Raw genomic sequence first — 17,556 nt, forward strand, 5'->3', positions numbered from 1 at the left:
TGAGGGAAGTCGAGTGAGAAAACTTGCTGAGAAATGTCGGGTTGCAGATGGGGTCCAGCATGTAGCCTTGCCTAGAGGCGACAGGTTCAGAATGACTCTCTTTGCTGATGGCAACGAGGGGAGAGAAGGAAGGGGAAGATGGAAATGTCATATTCCGCTCCAAAGAAATTGTGAGAGCCTCTAGTGGAGAAAAATAAATACAGTGGAATCCCCTTGTAAAATATGGCTGGAATTGAAGGGATTCACTTACACAGAGGTCAAATCATCTCCCTAGAAAGAGAACTACATAACCTTAAAAATCCAGTGTAACATATGAAGTCTGTCAGATAGTTTGTTAGTTCTGTACCCCTATAAAATAGCAGTCTATTTATTCAACTGCATGGAATTTGAAGAGGAAAACCCAAAAATAAATGGTTGTATTCATAATTAGGACCAGGGACTGAAAAAAAGGAAGACAAAAATTTATAATATATTATGTATTTATAATTTAAATTTTATTTAAATATATATTATATATCTACTGATATATAGTTACTTTGCAGAGTTGTTGTTTTCTAGAGGGCTTTACATGTGCTATCTCAATGAAACCGAATAACAACCTTGCAAAGTAGTTACAAGTTTCATCCCCATCTTACAAACAAGAGAACTGAGGCTCCGAGAATTATTTGTAAGTAACTTACCTAAAGTCACACAGGCCTTAAGTGGCTAAATTGGGATTTGAATCCAAGTTATCTAGTGCTGAATTCAGTACTTTTTTTGTTGTTGTTATCTGTTAATTCATTTGTGTTTAGCTTATAAAATATCAAGAATTTTTGAAGGGTTTTACTCCTTATTTTACATATTTATTTTTGATTGATGGTTATTAAATTTGTATTAAGAAATTTAAAATAGATAGGGAAAGGATGGGGTAAGCTTTGGGAGGTTAATAGATGACTCTAGCTGGACTGGTGCAAACTCCATCCAGATGGCCACAGGCACTCTTTTCTCCTCTAGGCTATTACTATTTGGATATTTCTTTCCCTCCTTCAGACTTTTCTTTTACATTTTTATTTGTAGAGTCCTTTATTTTATATATATGGTAGATGGTATATTTCTATGGTATATTTTGGCACCTGCTTACTTCAAAGGATGATAGATTTAGTAATTATTTGATAATGAGGAACACTGTTGAAATCTAAGCCTGAGTCCAAACAGTGTGCTTATTTCCCAGATGTAAATGGAATTTTCCCACTGCTTTTACCTTCCTTGCCCTTCAGCCAAGTTCCTGATTCTTTCTTAGCCCAAGGAAGTTCAGAGCAGATTCTATGGTGCTAGGACTGATAGGGAGTGGAGAAAGGAGGAGGATAGCATAGTAATTTCCCATGATTACTCCTTCCTCCCACCACAGTGTCCTTCCTCCCACCACAGCGTCCTTCCTCTTCCACTGCTGCCCACCATATTTTCCCTCTCTTTCCCTGATTTCTCCCCCCTCCCCCCTTCACTCTCTGTCCTATCCCCTGTCTTTCTCCTCTCTCCTCTCCAGGGCTTCTTAACTGAGGTTCCAGAGGGTCACAGACCCTGAATGGAAACATTTTTTTACATTTTTATTTTTATTATTATTTTTTATTTATTTTATTTTATTATGACTGAAACTCAACATTGCTTTGAATGATTTAAAAACATTATTGTGAGCAGAGGTCCAAAAAAGTTTGAAAATCCTTGCTCCAAAGATTCTCAACTCCTGGATAAAATGTCAGTGGTGATGAACACTGAGTAAATTTTCTTCAGAAAGGTAAATGAATCATACTTTGATCTTTTGGGTACTCAAAGATTATTCAATATCACCTAACTTGGCCTTTTATTCTGAGTGAGATCGAAGTTCATTCATCCTTCTTTATTCATCTACAAGGCATGGGTGAAAAGTTATTTGGCTTGGACACAGAAAGAACCCATTGTGAATTCAGCATCAGACAGTCTTTTTCACCCTAATTTCCTCACCTGTAAAACAGGAATGGGAATAGGACCTATCACATGGGGTGTCTGGGTGACTAGCTGACTTAGTGCCAGACCTGGAGTCAGGAAGACCTGAATCCAAAAGTGACCTCAGCCAGAAGGCTGTGTGATCCTTCTGTTTGCCTCAGTTTCTTCATCTGTAAAATGAGAAAGAAATGGTAAACTCCTCCAGTATCTCTTCCAAGAAAACCCCATGAACAGTCAGGCAGGACTGAAACCACTAAAGAAAACAGGAAACACGGGATTGTTGTGAGGCTGAAAGGGGATTACCTAGCAGCTAAAGCGCTTTGAAAACTTTGCAGTGTTTTAAGGATGCTGGCTGTTAGTGTTTATTAAACACCTACTGGGAGCAGAGCTCTGTGCTAACCACTGTGGAGACAAACACTTAGATAAGACACAGTCACTAACTCCATGGGTCTTGTGGAAATAGAGCACAAACACTGATAATCCTGTTACATAATATGAAATGATAAGTGCATTAGAGAGTTGCAAAAAAAAAAAAAATGCTGCGTAATGTTCAAGGGAGAAGGTTTCTCCAGCCAAGGGGATCCAGCCAGAATACAACAAATAGCGGAAGAAAAGCAGATGTTCCAAGCACAGAAATGGGGAAAAAAAGGAGGGAGGAATGTTTTTTTTTATTTTTATGCTTAAAAATCCTTAGAAAATTTCAAAACGGCTGTGGCTCTGCTTCAGGGACAGGAAGAGAAAATCTGTGAAAGAGGTCTGGGAGGGAAATTTCTGTTGGAAGATGCAAGTGGAGATGATGGGAAAAGGCCTAGAAGTTCTCTGAAGTAAAAATCAAGCTTGTTCCCCTCCAGGTTCTCCCTTCCCTAATCATAGGAGCAAAGTCCAGCCCCCACACCCTGGCACATATGGGGAGATGGTGAGGAATGTGTTCTTGGCAACCCTTCCTGGAATGTTGAGCATCTTTTCCCATACTTGCACAGTTAATCATGGTAGTTAGGTTCTATACTACAATACTATTCATCAAGTATTTTACAGATTAAATACACTTTTGTGAGCTTCTCTGGGAATAGAAACATTGTTTATATGGAGAAACAGCAGCTGACTTCACAACGATTAACAAACAACCCCTTCTTAAACTGGGATCTCCTGGACTTGCAATAAGCATGAGAGACCAAGGGATATATTCCACCTCCACTTCACTCTCCTAGAAGTGGGAAGAGGTAGAAAAATCCCTTTAAGAGAAAGCAAGAGGAAAAAAAATCAATGGAAGGAATTTCATCCCCCTTTTTAAAATAAGGGGTTGGGGAAGCAAGAAGAACTTTGCAATAAATGGAAGACATGTTTAGATGCGAAAGAGATGGGATACATCTGGGTGAGATGGTCCAAGGCAGTACACTCATAAAGACTGATAAAGAGCAACTTTGTTTGAAAAGAAAAACTTATTTGCCAGCCTGGTTGTCATTAAGAAAACTTCTCTTTACCATCAGTTGTAGGCACAGGGTGGTCTGTTTTTCCTAAATAGATGCCAGATGCTCAAATGCAAGTCAGCTGTGGTCTGATGAGCTTTATGTGGCCGGTACAGTTAGGATGCTGGCGTGTGAAGTGCAAGAGCAGAGTTGCCTGGGAGCTGAGGGAAGTTAAGGATTAAGTTATTCTCTGCGGGGGCATCAGATGATCAAGAACCAAGACTGGCTGGGACATGGGACAGTTTGGTGGCCTGAGAAGTGGCAAGATCAGTCAGAATAAGATTGTTTTCCTTACATGCAGCCAAAATACTCCAGGCGAGCTCTTCACACAGAGAAGGTACACAATCAGAATTTAAGAGTGGGAAGAGGTCTTGGCAACCATTTAGTCCAATGTGGACACAAAAGACATCCCCAGGATGATGTGCTTGAGAAGTGCACATAAAGCATTAGCTGGAAGATATCCACGAAGAAGGAGCCCATCACTTCTCCTAACAAGTTCTTTCTGACTTCAAACCTAAATTTGACTGTTACTACCATTGCCCATTGCTCCTGCTTTGGTCCAAAAGGCCATGTCATCCCCCTTCCACATGACATTTCTTTAGGTGCTTAAAGAGAGCCATCACATTTCTTCCCAGGTCTTCCCTTCAGGCTGGAGGAGCCCGATTCTTTCAGCCAATCTTATCATGATCTTAAAGCCTTCACAATTCTTGTTGCCCTACTCTGTCCAGTCAGTCACTGCCTTTCTTTAATTCACAGTGCACAGAACTGAACCCATTATCCCAGATAGGTCACAGTACTATGGGACTATCCCTGCCCTATTTCTTTACCCCTTATAATGTAGCCTGAAATCTCATTAGCTGTAACACTAATGACTCATACTGAGTTTGCAGTTTATTTTAAAACTCCAGAACTTCTTCAGAACTATTATTGTCCAATGATGAATCTAGTTGATCATATGATGAGGCTCTTTTCAACAATGAGGCGATTCAGTCAATTCCAAAGGTCTTGTGATGAAGAGAGCCATCTGCACCCAGAGAGAGGACTGTGGGAACTGAGTGTGAATCACGATGTAGTATTTTTACTTTTTTGTTTTCTTGCTTTTTGATTTCTTCCTTTTTTTCTCTTGGATCTGATTTTTCTTCTGCAGCATGATATTTGTGGAAATATGTATAGAAGAATTGCACATGTTTAAATGTATTGAATTACTTGCTGTTTAGGGGAAGGAGTGAGGGGAAGGAAAAAAATTGGAACACAAAGTTTTGCAAAGGTGAATGCTGAAAGCATATACTTTGGAAACAAAAAGCTATTATTTTAAAAAATAAAGAGAAAAAATGAAATTACCAGGAAAAATATTTTTAAAAATAAAGTGAAACAGTATAAGCCCTAACACCAATCCCTGGTCAACTCTATATTGAACTATTATAATGATTCTTTGAGTCTGCCCATCCACCTAGTTATGAATCCATAGGACTGTATTTTCATCTAACCCCTCTCTCTCTATCTTCTCTACAAGAGTATTATGATATACTTTATTAAAGCTTTGCCAAAATCTAGGTAAATGGAAAAACTAGATGTAGTGGATAGAGTACTAGCCCTAGAGTTTAAATCCAGCCTCAGACATTTAACACTTAATAGCTATGTGATCCCAGACAAGTTATTTAACTCCAATTGCCTCTCAAAACACACACACACACACACACACACACACACACACACACATACACACACTAAAACAAAATCTAGGGAAACTCTGTCCATAGCATTCCCCTCATCTTCTAGTTTAATAAACTTTCGTCCCCCCAAAAAAGATGTTTTCCATGTTCTGTTCTTGAAGCCAGGCTGATACTTTGTGATCATCACTTCCTTATCTATCTCTTTAATGAGCCATTGTAGAATTTTTCCAAAAATTAAAGCCAAGAAACTGTGTCCTCTTCCCTTTAAAAAAAAACCAGGACCACATTTATCCTTCACCAGTCTTGTAGTACCACTCCTGTTTTCTATGATCTTTTAAATGTCAGTGATGGCAGTCCACCATTCACATCCCCTAGTTCTTTCAGGATCAGAATATGCAGTTCATTTGGACCAGGGGATTTGAATTCATCAAGGACAACCAGCTGCTCACTGACTGTCAAATTGTTTGTTTGGGGTTCTCATTTTTCTGCTACTTGTAACATAAAGGTCATTCTCCTTTTCCAAGAAAGTAGAAACAAAACAAGAGGAGAAACTTTACCTTCTCTCTTCTGTCATTTATCCCATCCCTGCCAAGCAAAGGTCCCCTACCTTCTTTGATCCTTCTTTTTTCTTGAATTTAGCTAAAAAAGATGAATTTTTTATGTTTTCAGCCTCCCTTACACAGTCTCAGCCCACTTTGAGCATTAGCATTCATGACACTGTTTTTTTTTTTTTAGGAATATATCATTTTTTATCCATCTTGCATCACCTGGCCTCAATTTGCTATAAATTTATTTTTGAAAATCTAAGTTAGCTAGTGAGTACTTTATACATCCACATTGGTCTCTTCAGTCCATTCCCATTTTTCTTCCTTGTTATTGTTGTTTCTCTTTTGTATTTTTAAAATTTCATTTTTTAATTTCTCTTATTCCTCCTGAATTCTTCAAGATCCAGCTGAGGTCCCAACTCCTCCATAAAGTAGTCTGTGAGCACCCCTATCACCTAACTATTTCTCCTTATCTTGAGTTTTCATAGCATTCTTTATCTATTCTACTCAGTTGGTCCTCAGTCACTGAGTGCCCTTTATGTGTGTATCTATGCCTTTTCTCATCAAACCCAGAGGATAAACTACTTACATGAGTCCTTTGTGTCTTATAAGAGACTCTAGATGATTAGTCCTCTTGACAAAGTCCTTAGTCTAATAAAATGCGGACGTTAAAAATAAATATTCCCTTGTTTCTTACCCCTGCTCTATCACACAGGATAAGTAGTTTCCTTTGGTAGAATTTTACTTGCTGCACAGAATCACAATTCTATAGCTGGAAAGAACTTTGAAGGTTCAACTATTCCAACTTTCTCATTTTATAGATGAGGAAACTGAAGAGTAGAGAGACATGCCTTGCCCAGGTAGCTTCATAACTAACTTTAATGCCTTGACCCATATAATAATCAGAATTTGAACTAGGTTTTCTGACTCAGAATCCATTGTTCTTCCCATCACACCACATCTTCTTTCCTTTTTATTCCCTAGAAATCTTGTATTCCCACCAACTATTGTGGAAATGGTATATAGAGTGAACAAGATGGCATCACTTCCCACTTTTGACCCAAACTTTCAGATTTGCCCATAATATTTATCTCTACCAGAAACAGAACCATGTAGTTCACCTCCTTAATCCAAAGTATGCAGACAAGATTTAACTTAATAAAGGATATTAGGGGAGGCAGCTAGATGGCACAATGGATAGAGCACCAGCCCTGAAGTCAGAAGTTCAGATCTTGTCTCAGACATTTAACACTTCCAACTGTGTGACCCTGGGCAAGTCACTTAACCCCAATTGCCTCAGCAGTAAATAAATAAATAGATAAATGAACAAAAAGAGAAATAAAGAGAGGAAGAAAGGAAGGAAGTCTTTGGTATGGCTCTTTCGGGGATCACTAGACTTGTCTTCCACTTCCTCATCACAAGTGACATCTCTAAGTAAGTGATGGACTGAGAAATTGTAACTTGTAAGAAAAAGTCTGAAAGTTCAACTGTGGGGAGAAAATGGGATCAAGGAGCTGAGATTAAAGTATTTTTAAAGAAAGAGACTCTTGGAATGTTAGAAACTTTTTATATAATGTAAAACAAGTTAACCACATGTGCAGAAGAATATCAGAAAGATTGGTCTTTTTCATTGGCACCTTTCTGATTCCATTCACAGTTTAGTTTAACAACCTTTAACAGTTTTCCAAGAGCTTTGTATTTCCTTTTGTGCTTTATTCACTCAATGGGGCTTAATTCTGTTCACTTAATGACAATTTGACTTTTTCCAAAAAAAAAAATGCTCTCAAAACTTTTAAGCCCATTTTTATCTCATTGGTAGCGTAATCCATATGTGTAAATGGATTGGGAAAACAGCATGGCAAAAGTAATACCTAGTCAGACAAATCAGTAGGGTTTTGTTTTTAAAGTAATTCTTTTTCCATGGTATTAGAATAGTTTATCATTTTGAAGTTTTAGGGAATAAAAGGGACTCTGGAATATTTATCTTCAAGCCTGATATGAAACAAAATCTATAGTGGGTCACAATCTTTCCTAAGCCTTAGAGCCACTAACTGCATTATTATCCTTTCAGATTTAAGTGGCAAAGGGAAAAAATCTTTTAAAAATTGCAAATGCCTTTAAGAACAAGGGAAATGCTTTCACATGCAATGAAAAGGTGGAGAATGAACAAAAATCTTCATTTATAGGAAGAATCAGACATACAGACATCCTCTGGGTTTTTTTTTCCACCAAATACCATTTTACCACTTCTAGTTCCACAAAGTTTGCCAAGATTTCCTATAGTTTATATTTTGTTACCTCTATTTTGTCCTCCAGTCTCCTCTATAGACTTGGGTCAATAAACACTTGTACAGCAGACTAATGAGTTCCTTTACTGGATACATTATGTTCTTAAAGTGATAGGTCACGTATTAAATTTCTTCATGTCTTCTGAATAAAAATACCAGGACTCTAGACATGAAATCTTCAAGTCAGCAATTATGATAATGACAAAAATCAAGATTTAAAGGATAATCCTTTGATACTTCTTTATAGTTGATTTTACTTTTTTGGGGGAAGCAAGTAAAATTTTGCACTTAATTTATCTACTTATTGTACATATTATGTTTATTTTAACCTCTTTGTGCATGTATGAACATTAGACTGATATAGTAAAAGTTAGCAGAGATCCTATTCACATATGATACAAAGATAGCCTCTCTCCTAATCCAGGTCCAAATCACAAATTGTCTTTTGAATTATAAATGACTTGGAAGCCTTTCAAACTCAAATGCCCCTCTTCATAATTTCTGTATTTCTTCTTTAAGATGCTTCTGGGCTCTAAAATTATAGTCCAAGTCATCCTTATCCCTTCTCTCTTCCTCCTCCTCACATTATATTATTTGCCAGGTCGTGTTGGTTCTACTTTTTCCTAATATTCTGGACCCTTTTCATATATTTTTAAATTCTACTTTCTTCCATATATCTTACAATCAAATAAGTCTCCATACATTTTCAATGGCTGCTTCTCTTGCTCCACAGCCTTGGACTCTGACCCTTCCCTTCCTTTGAGACTCAAATACCTACCCTAACCCTAAAAAGCAAAAGTATCAACTAATAAGGTTAGGGTTAATACACATTAAGTAGGATTAGGATTAAGCTTTTTCTCATCCTTTTAGTAACTAGGGTCATTCCTTGAAAGGTGCTCCCTGTCCTTCCCAAATGACTTTGCATATATTTTGAACTTTGCTGTAAAAAGTTTTCAGCATTGCATTCTCAACTCCTAGCACAGTACCTGGGCATTTTAAAAAGGTTTATTTGAATGAACTCAATGAAATTCAACTGTCTTTCCAACTGTATTACCAACTTTTTGAGCGTTACATTCTGTATTCCTCATAGCACCTAACACAAAAGAATCACTCATTCAAAAACATGAGTTTTTGGTGTTGAAAAACTAGATAGAAACTAGCTATTTAGTTGTCTCTTCCATGATATATAAATCCCTTCGGTAACATCCCCAACCACTGACTGATCTAGTCTACTTAATCTCTGTTTTGAATCCTTGTTGGTTGAATGATACTGCCTAATTGTCTTTTCTAGCTTTTTCACACATATAAATCTGATTTCCTGGAACTATGCTGATGGGGGCAGAACTGCGTAATTGTGCTTTTGTCTGATCTCCTACAATCTCTAGTGGAGTACAAGGTATAGGTACTTATTACAAGAACTTGCTGATTTGACCTTTTGGCATTTTTTCCCCAGAATTTCTACTTGGCTAATAAAGGGAAAAAAGAAGGCAAGGAAACAAATGAGAAAATGAATGCAAAAAATAAGGAATTTTTACTAGAGGTAAGTTTAACTGGGAAGTGTTGAAAAAGGGCAAGGATGTTAGTGGTCTTTGTCATCCTTTCTAAGTCTTGTGAAGATGACTTGGGCTGTGTAATAAAGAGACCAGAAAGATCTTGAAGAAGAAATATAGAAATTAGGAAGAAGGGATAGTTTTGGGTAGAAAAATAATGAATTCTGTTTTAGACATATTGAGTTTTAGAAGCTTCCAGGTCATTTATAATTCAGAATGTACAAAAATCAGGTTGTGAAGTTGGAATTAGGATCTGGGGCCAGATCATTACTTATAATGATTTTGGGAAGGTCATTTAACCTGGCATCAATCTGCTCCCATATATAAAGTGAAGGGAGAGTTGAGTAGGTGGCCTGAAAGCTCCTTTCCAACCCTGTGTTATTATTGAAAGAAAAAGATAAGAGAGACTTTATCTCCATTGTGCTCCTTTTTAGGGCAGCTCATATGGAATTAAGCAGTTTTATAACCAGTTTTGACATTTGGAGAGAAACACCTGGAAAGATGAGAATTGTTAATATGCTTAACAGACCATCATATGGCTATACGAGGCCCCCCAAAAAAATCCATCTGCCTTCCTCATCACAGACTTTAATTTAAAAAAAAAACCCAACACCTGAATAAATTTCTAACTTCTGCTTTTCACTGGGTCTCGGTTATTTACCATTGTTTCTCCCATTAGCTGGTAGTATATTTTCTTCTTAAAAAGCAGATGCCATGGGATGCACACATGTACATTGAGTCCGTCAGATAGAAGTAGCTTGATTTAAAGAATGATTTGTCAGAGTTTATTTAAATGTGAACACAAATGTCTGTTTACGTTTTGTATATTTTGTGTAACTGGACTCTCTATTACAGGAAAGTTTCTGTGGGACATCTGTCATTGTGCCAGAAATTGAAGGGGCTCTTTATTTGAAAGAAGATGGAAAGAAATCCTGGAAAAGACGCTATTTTCTTTTACGGGCTTCTGGAATTTATTATGTACCCAAAGGAAAGACTAAGGTCAGGAAGTCAAAAGGAAACATTTTAGCAATAAAGCATTTCATGAAGGTGAAAGAAAAGAAATCTTCAGGTGACATTTTAAGGATAAATGTCTGTTATACCTGAGAAGTCTGGTATCACCACAACACTTGTACAAATATCATATTAAGATATGGCTGATAAAATTACTTTTTGTCTTTTAGTAGTTTGGCCTTGAAAATAAAAATTATGTTCAGCTTTATTTAAATCCTTATATTTAAAAAATTGCAGGAATATGTTTTTCTGAAGACTATTTGATTACTTTTCCTCCAATTTTTACTCTCTTATTTTCTGACAGTTTTCTATTTTCTATTCTCTTAATCTGGAATCAATAAGGGATGGATAGTTCTAGATAAGAGTTTTTCTGATGGCTTAATCCTTTACGTGATAATAGCTGGTGATCATAATAGAGACAGCCAGATGGTACAGTGGATGCAGTACTGATCCTGAAGTGTTAGGAAGATCTGAGTTCAAATATGGCCTCAGACACTTATTAGCTGTGAGACCCTAGGCAAGTCACTTAACTTTGTCTCAGCTTCCTCATTGGTAAAATGGAAATAACCATAGTACTTACCTCCCAAGGTTGTTGTGAGGAGCAGATGAGATCATTGTAAAGGGCTTAGCAGCAAAGCACCTGGCACATAGTAGGCACTTGATGATTGATGATGATGATGATGATGATGATGATGATGATGATGATGATGATGATGATGATGTTAAAAGCTTTTTTCTTCACTGGGCCAAAAAAAGGGAATGGTACTTTCTGATCTCTTCACTTAAACCATTCACAAATTCGCAAATTAAAGGACAGAAACAGGGTCCCCATTCGTGTAGGTTCCAATCACAAATATTTATTAAATGGCCCCCATGACCAAGGCATTCTGTACCTTAGTTATAGACCAATTCACTGTTCATTCTTTTGTCCTCTCCCTTTTCAGGGACCTCAGGTGTTTGTTTACCTGTTTTTTCTCTGCCGCTAAATGGTCTTCGTCCAAGGTTTTACCTCTCTGTAATCAATCAACAAATGTTTATTAAGTTCTTGGGATGTACTAGGCTCTGTGCTAAGCTCTGCAGAATATAAAGATCAAACTGAAACACTTTGCCCTCCAGGAGCTTGCAAGGACTCAAGCCCACATCCTTTTTTTCTCTCCTCCTATTCCTAGTAAACACAGATATTCAATTCATTTTTCTACAGTCTTTTTTGGTCAATCACTACAGAAAAATGAAGCAAAAATAGCAGATGAGATGATACTAAATTAAAAGAATAATAATAATTTTACTTATGGTTTTCATTCAGATAATAGGACCAAGACCTGATCTAAGACCCATTTTAAGGTCTTACTTTTTTTATTTCTTCTGAGTCGTTTCTGTCCCCACTGCTCTGTCTCACTTTACATTTCCAAAGAGGGCCTGATACTCATGAATTTACTTTAAGTTCCTGCATCAGGCTTTTCTTTTTCTCATGTAAACACAGGAATAATCACAATAATAAGTGCTCATATTTATATAGTCACTTTCTTTACAACCCTGCAAGGCAACTATTATTAGTCCCATTTCACCAGTGAGGAAATTATGACAGAGAAAGGTTACGTGACTTGGCTTCTGCCTTCTCAGCCCACTACCCTCTGCTGCCTGGGTTGGACGGAAGGTGCCGATGACAGTCATTTAAGTCCCCAACGTCCCAAGGTAGATTCATTTTCACCTCAGAGGAAACTTCAGCCTGCCTGTCTAGATCTAATATTGCCTTGATTCACACAGGAAAACCATTCTAGGTCATTCCCCAAACAAACTCTTTTATTGAACATGGATGAGATATCCTAAATTAGTCCTGTATTTGGTAAAGTGTTCAATAGTTTTGAAGCTTACAAAAATGTTATTAGGTGTTCTGTTTCTGCTTTCATATCATAAGTTAATGAAGGATTTCTGGAAGAATCCTTAGCAATTTTCTGGTTGAATTTCCCTATCACTATCAGAATCTTTCCCACAATATTCCTGACACATCATTTGATTTATTTCATCCAACTCTGACGAGTAAATAAGCTTTTAGATAACTCATATTATATTGTTTTTCTTTGGCAGTGAAATCACATTAAGATAAAACTTCCATGGACGGTTTTTAGGGAGAATATGGATAGTGGACAGAAGCTGGACTTGCAGTCAGGATGACTGAGGTGGAAATCCCATCTCTGGCACTGACAAGTCATATGACCCTGGATAAGTCATCTATTATGGCATAGATGGGTTGGCAGAAGGAGCATAATTTTCACACTTGGAATTCCCTAAGAAATAAACATCCCAGATTCTCTGCATGCTCCCATTAAAGTTAAACTGTCTGCCTTACCTGGAAGGCTACATTTTGGATTTTGATAAAGGAATTACACTATACCCATAGCACATAACTAAAATGGGGTGGTATGCTAAGGGGAGTTGTAAGATTTTGATTCCAATAATTGTGAAACATTAATCATGAGTTTTTCTAACTCTGGGCCCAGCATTCTATTCTTCTATAAATGGTGTGATAATGGAATGGCAACCATACATACTAGTCTATCCTTAGTTATTTATCTAATAAATGAAAAAAGGAAGTCTCAAAATATAGGGACCTGGACTTGCGGTTTCATTGATATAGAAACCCCCAGGAGAGGAAATTCCTTGTACACATACAAGTCATCACCTTCTCTGCAACTTAAAATCTTAGTTAGATGCCCAAGGGCATTATGAGATTAACTGGATATACAAGAAAATCACAGAGCTTGCATATTTAGAAAGCAAAAGAGCTCAAGACCAGCTCTCTATTCACTCTACCAGGCTGCATCTCACTTGAAAATATCCTAAATTTTGTTATGAATTCATAACATTGTTATAGGTATTCAGATGCAAGTGAATACTTTCCAAGAAGAATAACATCTTGATTTAAAATCATGAGTTAAAGAATAGATCATCATGTTTAATATCTAATAAACAAGCATTGTCCATGTCTGTATATTGTTTCAGGAAATGATTTTATTTGATTTAGCACAATACTTTGAAGATAGTAAGAGCTTAATAGAAGTCTTTTTAATCATTCATTCTTTTATCTACTTAGCAAGGCAGTGTTAGTGTAGATCACCAGTGCTTAGCACAGTGGTCCATAGTAGGCCCTTAATAAATGCTTATTGACTAACTGATTGATTAACACTTAGATGGAGTTGACAGGTATAATGTTACTTGCTAAATATGGGACTCAGGAATTGTTTGGCAAAATCAAAAATAGACCTCTTTTGGATTATCAGTCCTTCTAGCCATTTCTTCAGATACCTAATTGAAAGTTGATATTATAAGGCTTTAATTGTGTTGAATTACCACATTTGGAATAAGACATTTTACAAAGAACTTTTAGCTGGTATGAAAAGTGGGAGAGGAGGGCAGGAATGTTTCCATTTTTTAAAAAAGAAAAAGACATATGACAGTAAAGGGGGAAGGAACCAAGCAGCAAAATCACATGTGCTAATTCTCAGTTGTATTGTTTGTAAGCTATATTTAGCATCAAAAAAAAATCCAGAACAGAGAAACAGAACCAATTTGTAATTAAGGTGTGATGGAATATGCAGATTCTCCATTGCACTCACTCTTCACAAAGAAGGTTGTTCAGTGAGGCAGACATTTTGTTTCCATGACAACACATCAAGCCCAATAAATAGCAAGAAGGAACCTGCAGTATTAGGAGAAAAAAAAAAGAGAGAAAGAAAGGACAAGAAAAAACATCTTTGCTTGAAGGAAGTGCCTGAAATTTCTGTTAATTTACTGAGAGGTACATTTAGTGCCTTTTACTGTCTATTTCTTATTGGAAGCTTTCTTTAGGGAGAAAAAAAAAACCCAAGCTGCTATTTCTAGCCACAGAATCCATCCCTTTGTCAGAAAAGAAAGATCTTGTAATAGGTGCACTGAAATGAAATGTCTTTTCCTCGGTGGTCACCTTGTCTTGATTGCATCAGTAGGAAGAAGTCAAGGTCAGTTAGCTGGGGCTTTCAAAGTCAGTCAGTGGTGCAAGGTGTTAGAAAACTAAAGAGCACTGGAACCAGAAGTAGAACCAGAAATTCTCTTGTTCTTTTCTTTCCTCTTAAAAAAGGGGCTTTGATTTTTTTAGGATACCCTTCATGACACACTGTCAGATAAAACAAACAAAAAAAAAATTCAAGATGCTTTTTTGCTTAAATGTGACACATTATCTGTTAGCTGTCCAAAATTCTTGTAAGAGCTTTGGGAATTGGGAAGGTTTTTGTTGTTGTTGTTGTTCTGGAATTAATTAATTCTTAATTAATCTTTCTTTAACATTTTATTATTATTCCTCTCCACTTGTAGACATCTCGGGATTTGGCTTGCTTTATACAGTTTGAAAATGTAAATGTTTACTATGGAACACAGTACAGAATGAAATATAAAGCTCCAACTGACCACTGCTTTGTTCTAAAGGTATGTGCAAGGAAGTCCTTTGTTTACATTTGATATTTATGGGGCTTGTGATTCTGGGCATCCCTACTAAGCAATAGATATTAAATAACATACTTAACCACCACTTTAAAAATAACAACTTGTATTCCACTGTATGTGTATTTATGTATGCATAAATGTATTTTACTATTTCTTTAGCCCAGTTCATGCTTACATCCATGAACCATCTCCAATGATGCAGAATCATCTGTAATTTATTGGAGTTTCATGGAGTATGGCAAAGTTTAGTGATTTGTCCATTGCCATACATCCAGTATGTGTCAAAGACAAGACTTTAACCCCACTTCTTAGCAAGGGCCTGGAACATACTGAGTGCTTAATGTTTCTTTCTCTATGATCATATATTTTTACTTTTATTTTATGTTTATTTATTTATTTTTGCTAAGGCAATTGGGGTTAAGTGACTTGCCCAGGGTCACACAGCTAGGATGTGTTAAGTGTCTGATTTCAGATTTGAACTCAGGTCCTCCTGATTTCGGGGCTGGTACTCTATCTACTGTACTACCTAACTGTCCCTCCCTATATATTTTAGAGAATATTTACTTAGGGGGAAAAAAAGATGCTGGCCACAAAATCCATCCCTTCATCAGAATGGAATGATCTTTTGAACATATGTACAGAAAGGAAAGGTGCTTCCGTCCTAGGTGGTCAGTCACCTTGCTGTGGCTCTCCAGTCCTATTAAGAACAATCTCTATAACCCAAAAGGATACCTCAGTCTAAAGCAGTGGTCCTCAAACTTTTTAAATAGGGGCCAGTTCACTGTCCCTCAGACTGTTGGACTATTGTAAAAACAAAAACTCACACTCTGTCTCCGCCCCTTAGCTAATTTGCCATAACCCGGCGGGCCGCATAAACATCCTCAGCCCCCAGCATCTGACCTACAGTCCGTAGTTTGAGAACTCCTAGTCTACAGCTTCTGTATGAATTTCAGCTCTAGGTTCTCCTGCAATTTATGACAGAGATTCTAGAATTTGAACCTGGATGAGCATTTTATAGACAGCACACTAAAAATAAAACTCAAGAAGTCAGTTCTTTACATATTGACTTTCTTATGTTTAAAATACGTTTAATTATTTGTATATATTATATATGGATTAATATATAATATATATTAAATATTTAAAATATATTTAAAATGGAAGAAATTTTTAAAACAGAATCCTTTATTGGCAAACTTACATGCACTAAATTAAAAAGAAAAATGTCTGCATTGATACCATGTCTTGGAAGGCTAACCAGAAATATCTTTATTTAGCATCTGATTCTTATAAGTGGGTTCAAGGGATCTTATTTTTTTTTATTGCGCAGTTGTTCCTGTGCCCCATCTCTTCATACCCACATGATTATTGTTCCATCCCCAGACACTTCACACACATCAAACTTGAGCATCTAGTAAACCAGTAAAATTCTAGGCCTCTAACAGTATGCTCTATTTCTGGGAATCAGACTAGTAATCGGATACACAAATGTCAGGTGGGCGAGCTTTTTGAAGCTGAATGGAGCCTGGTGTTAATGAAATGAAGGTCACAGATTGGACCTAGCCAACTGATGCTAAAGCAAAATCCATGGCCCTGACTTACAGGCCACAGCCCCAGGCCCAGGCAGCCACTGGAGACACACAGGGTCTCACAGAGGAGACTAGTCGGGGAGAGTTCAACAGTCTGTGACTGTTGCTCAAAGTCTGCCTCGGCTCTGCATCCCATCTCCTGCCAAAATGTTATTCCAAGATGGCAGTCTTAATAAAACTTTGTGTTTTCTCCATGACTTAGCATAGTGCTTTGCACAGAGTAGGCACTTCATATATGGATTAATGCAGGGCTTTTTAAACTTTTCTACTCACAACTCTTTCCACCTGAGAAATTTTTATATGACTCTGGGTATATAAAATAGGTATACAAATCAAACATTTACTGATGATAAACCATAATTTTGTGACCCTCACAAAGACCCATATTGGTTGTGCTCCACAGTTTAAGAAACTGAGTACTGGGGCAGCTAGATGGTGCAGTGGATAGAGCACCAGCCTTGAATTCAGGAGGACCCGAGTTCAAATCTGGTCTCAGACACTTAACATTTCCTAGCTGTGTGACCCTGGGCAAGTCATTTAACCCCAATTGCCTCAGCAAAAGAAAGGAGAAATTGGGTATTAATATATTACACAATGTTCTTGTACATTTGCTATCACGAATGATGCTTTCTTGGCCAAAGGCAACATAGTGCATTGTTGGAGGGGATAATGAATACAGTTATTTTTTCCTCCATTTTAGTTTTTCCATTGTTTTAAAAAGGACCATAACACAACTGTTACTTCAATAATTTACCTTTTTTTACCTAAATTTGGGATACACCAGAGTTCATATCATAAGACTACAAAAACCTGCTTGAAGTTACTTCATTCCATCCCATCTTCTCCATTTGATTTTTCCTTGTCATTTCCACTTTCTCATTTATCTTAAGCCTTTGTCTACTTGCTTCTTTCCTATTTTCCTGTATGCCCATTACTCCTTTACATGATCTGTCAAACTCTGCTAGCCATTGTCCCATAGTTTTTCTTCCTTTTGTTGGC

The 17,556-nt window shown here is 37.0% G+C and overlaps 1 protein-coding gene across 2 annotated transcripts in view; it reads left to right on the plus strand.

The window, feature by feature from the left end:
* APBB1IP (amyloid beta precursor protein binding family B member 1 interacting protein) overlaps nucleotides 1-17,556 on the plus strand; it is a 114,464-nt gene that overhangs the window by 68,230 nt on the left and 28,678 nt on the right. For both annotated transcript variants that reach the window (XM_074266971.1, XM_074266970.1), the window contains exons 8-10: nucleotides 9,385-9,471; nucleotides 10,337-10,480; nucleotides 14,840-14,950. In XM_074266971.1, the coding sequence (XP_074123072.1) occupies nucleotides 9,385-9,471; nucleotides 10,337-10,480; nucleotides 14,840-14,950 (342 nt within the window). The remainder of the gene's footprint in view (nucleotides 1-9,384; nucleotides 9,472-10,336; nucleotides 10,481-14,839; nucleotides 14,951-17,556) is intronic.

This window comes from Sminthopsis crassicaudata, chromosome 5 (genome assembly GCF_048593235.1).
Source record: "Sminthopsis crassicaudata isolate SCR6 chromosome 5, ASM4859323v1, whole genome shotgun sequence".
Classification (NCBI taxonomy): Eukaryota; Metazoa; Chordata; class Mammalia; order Dasyuromorphia; family Dasyuridae; genus Sminthopsis; species Sminthopsis crassicaudata.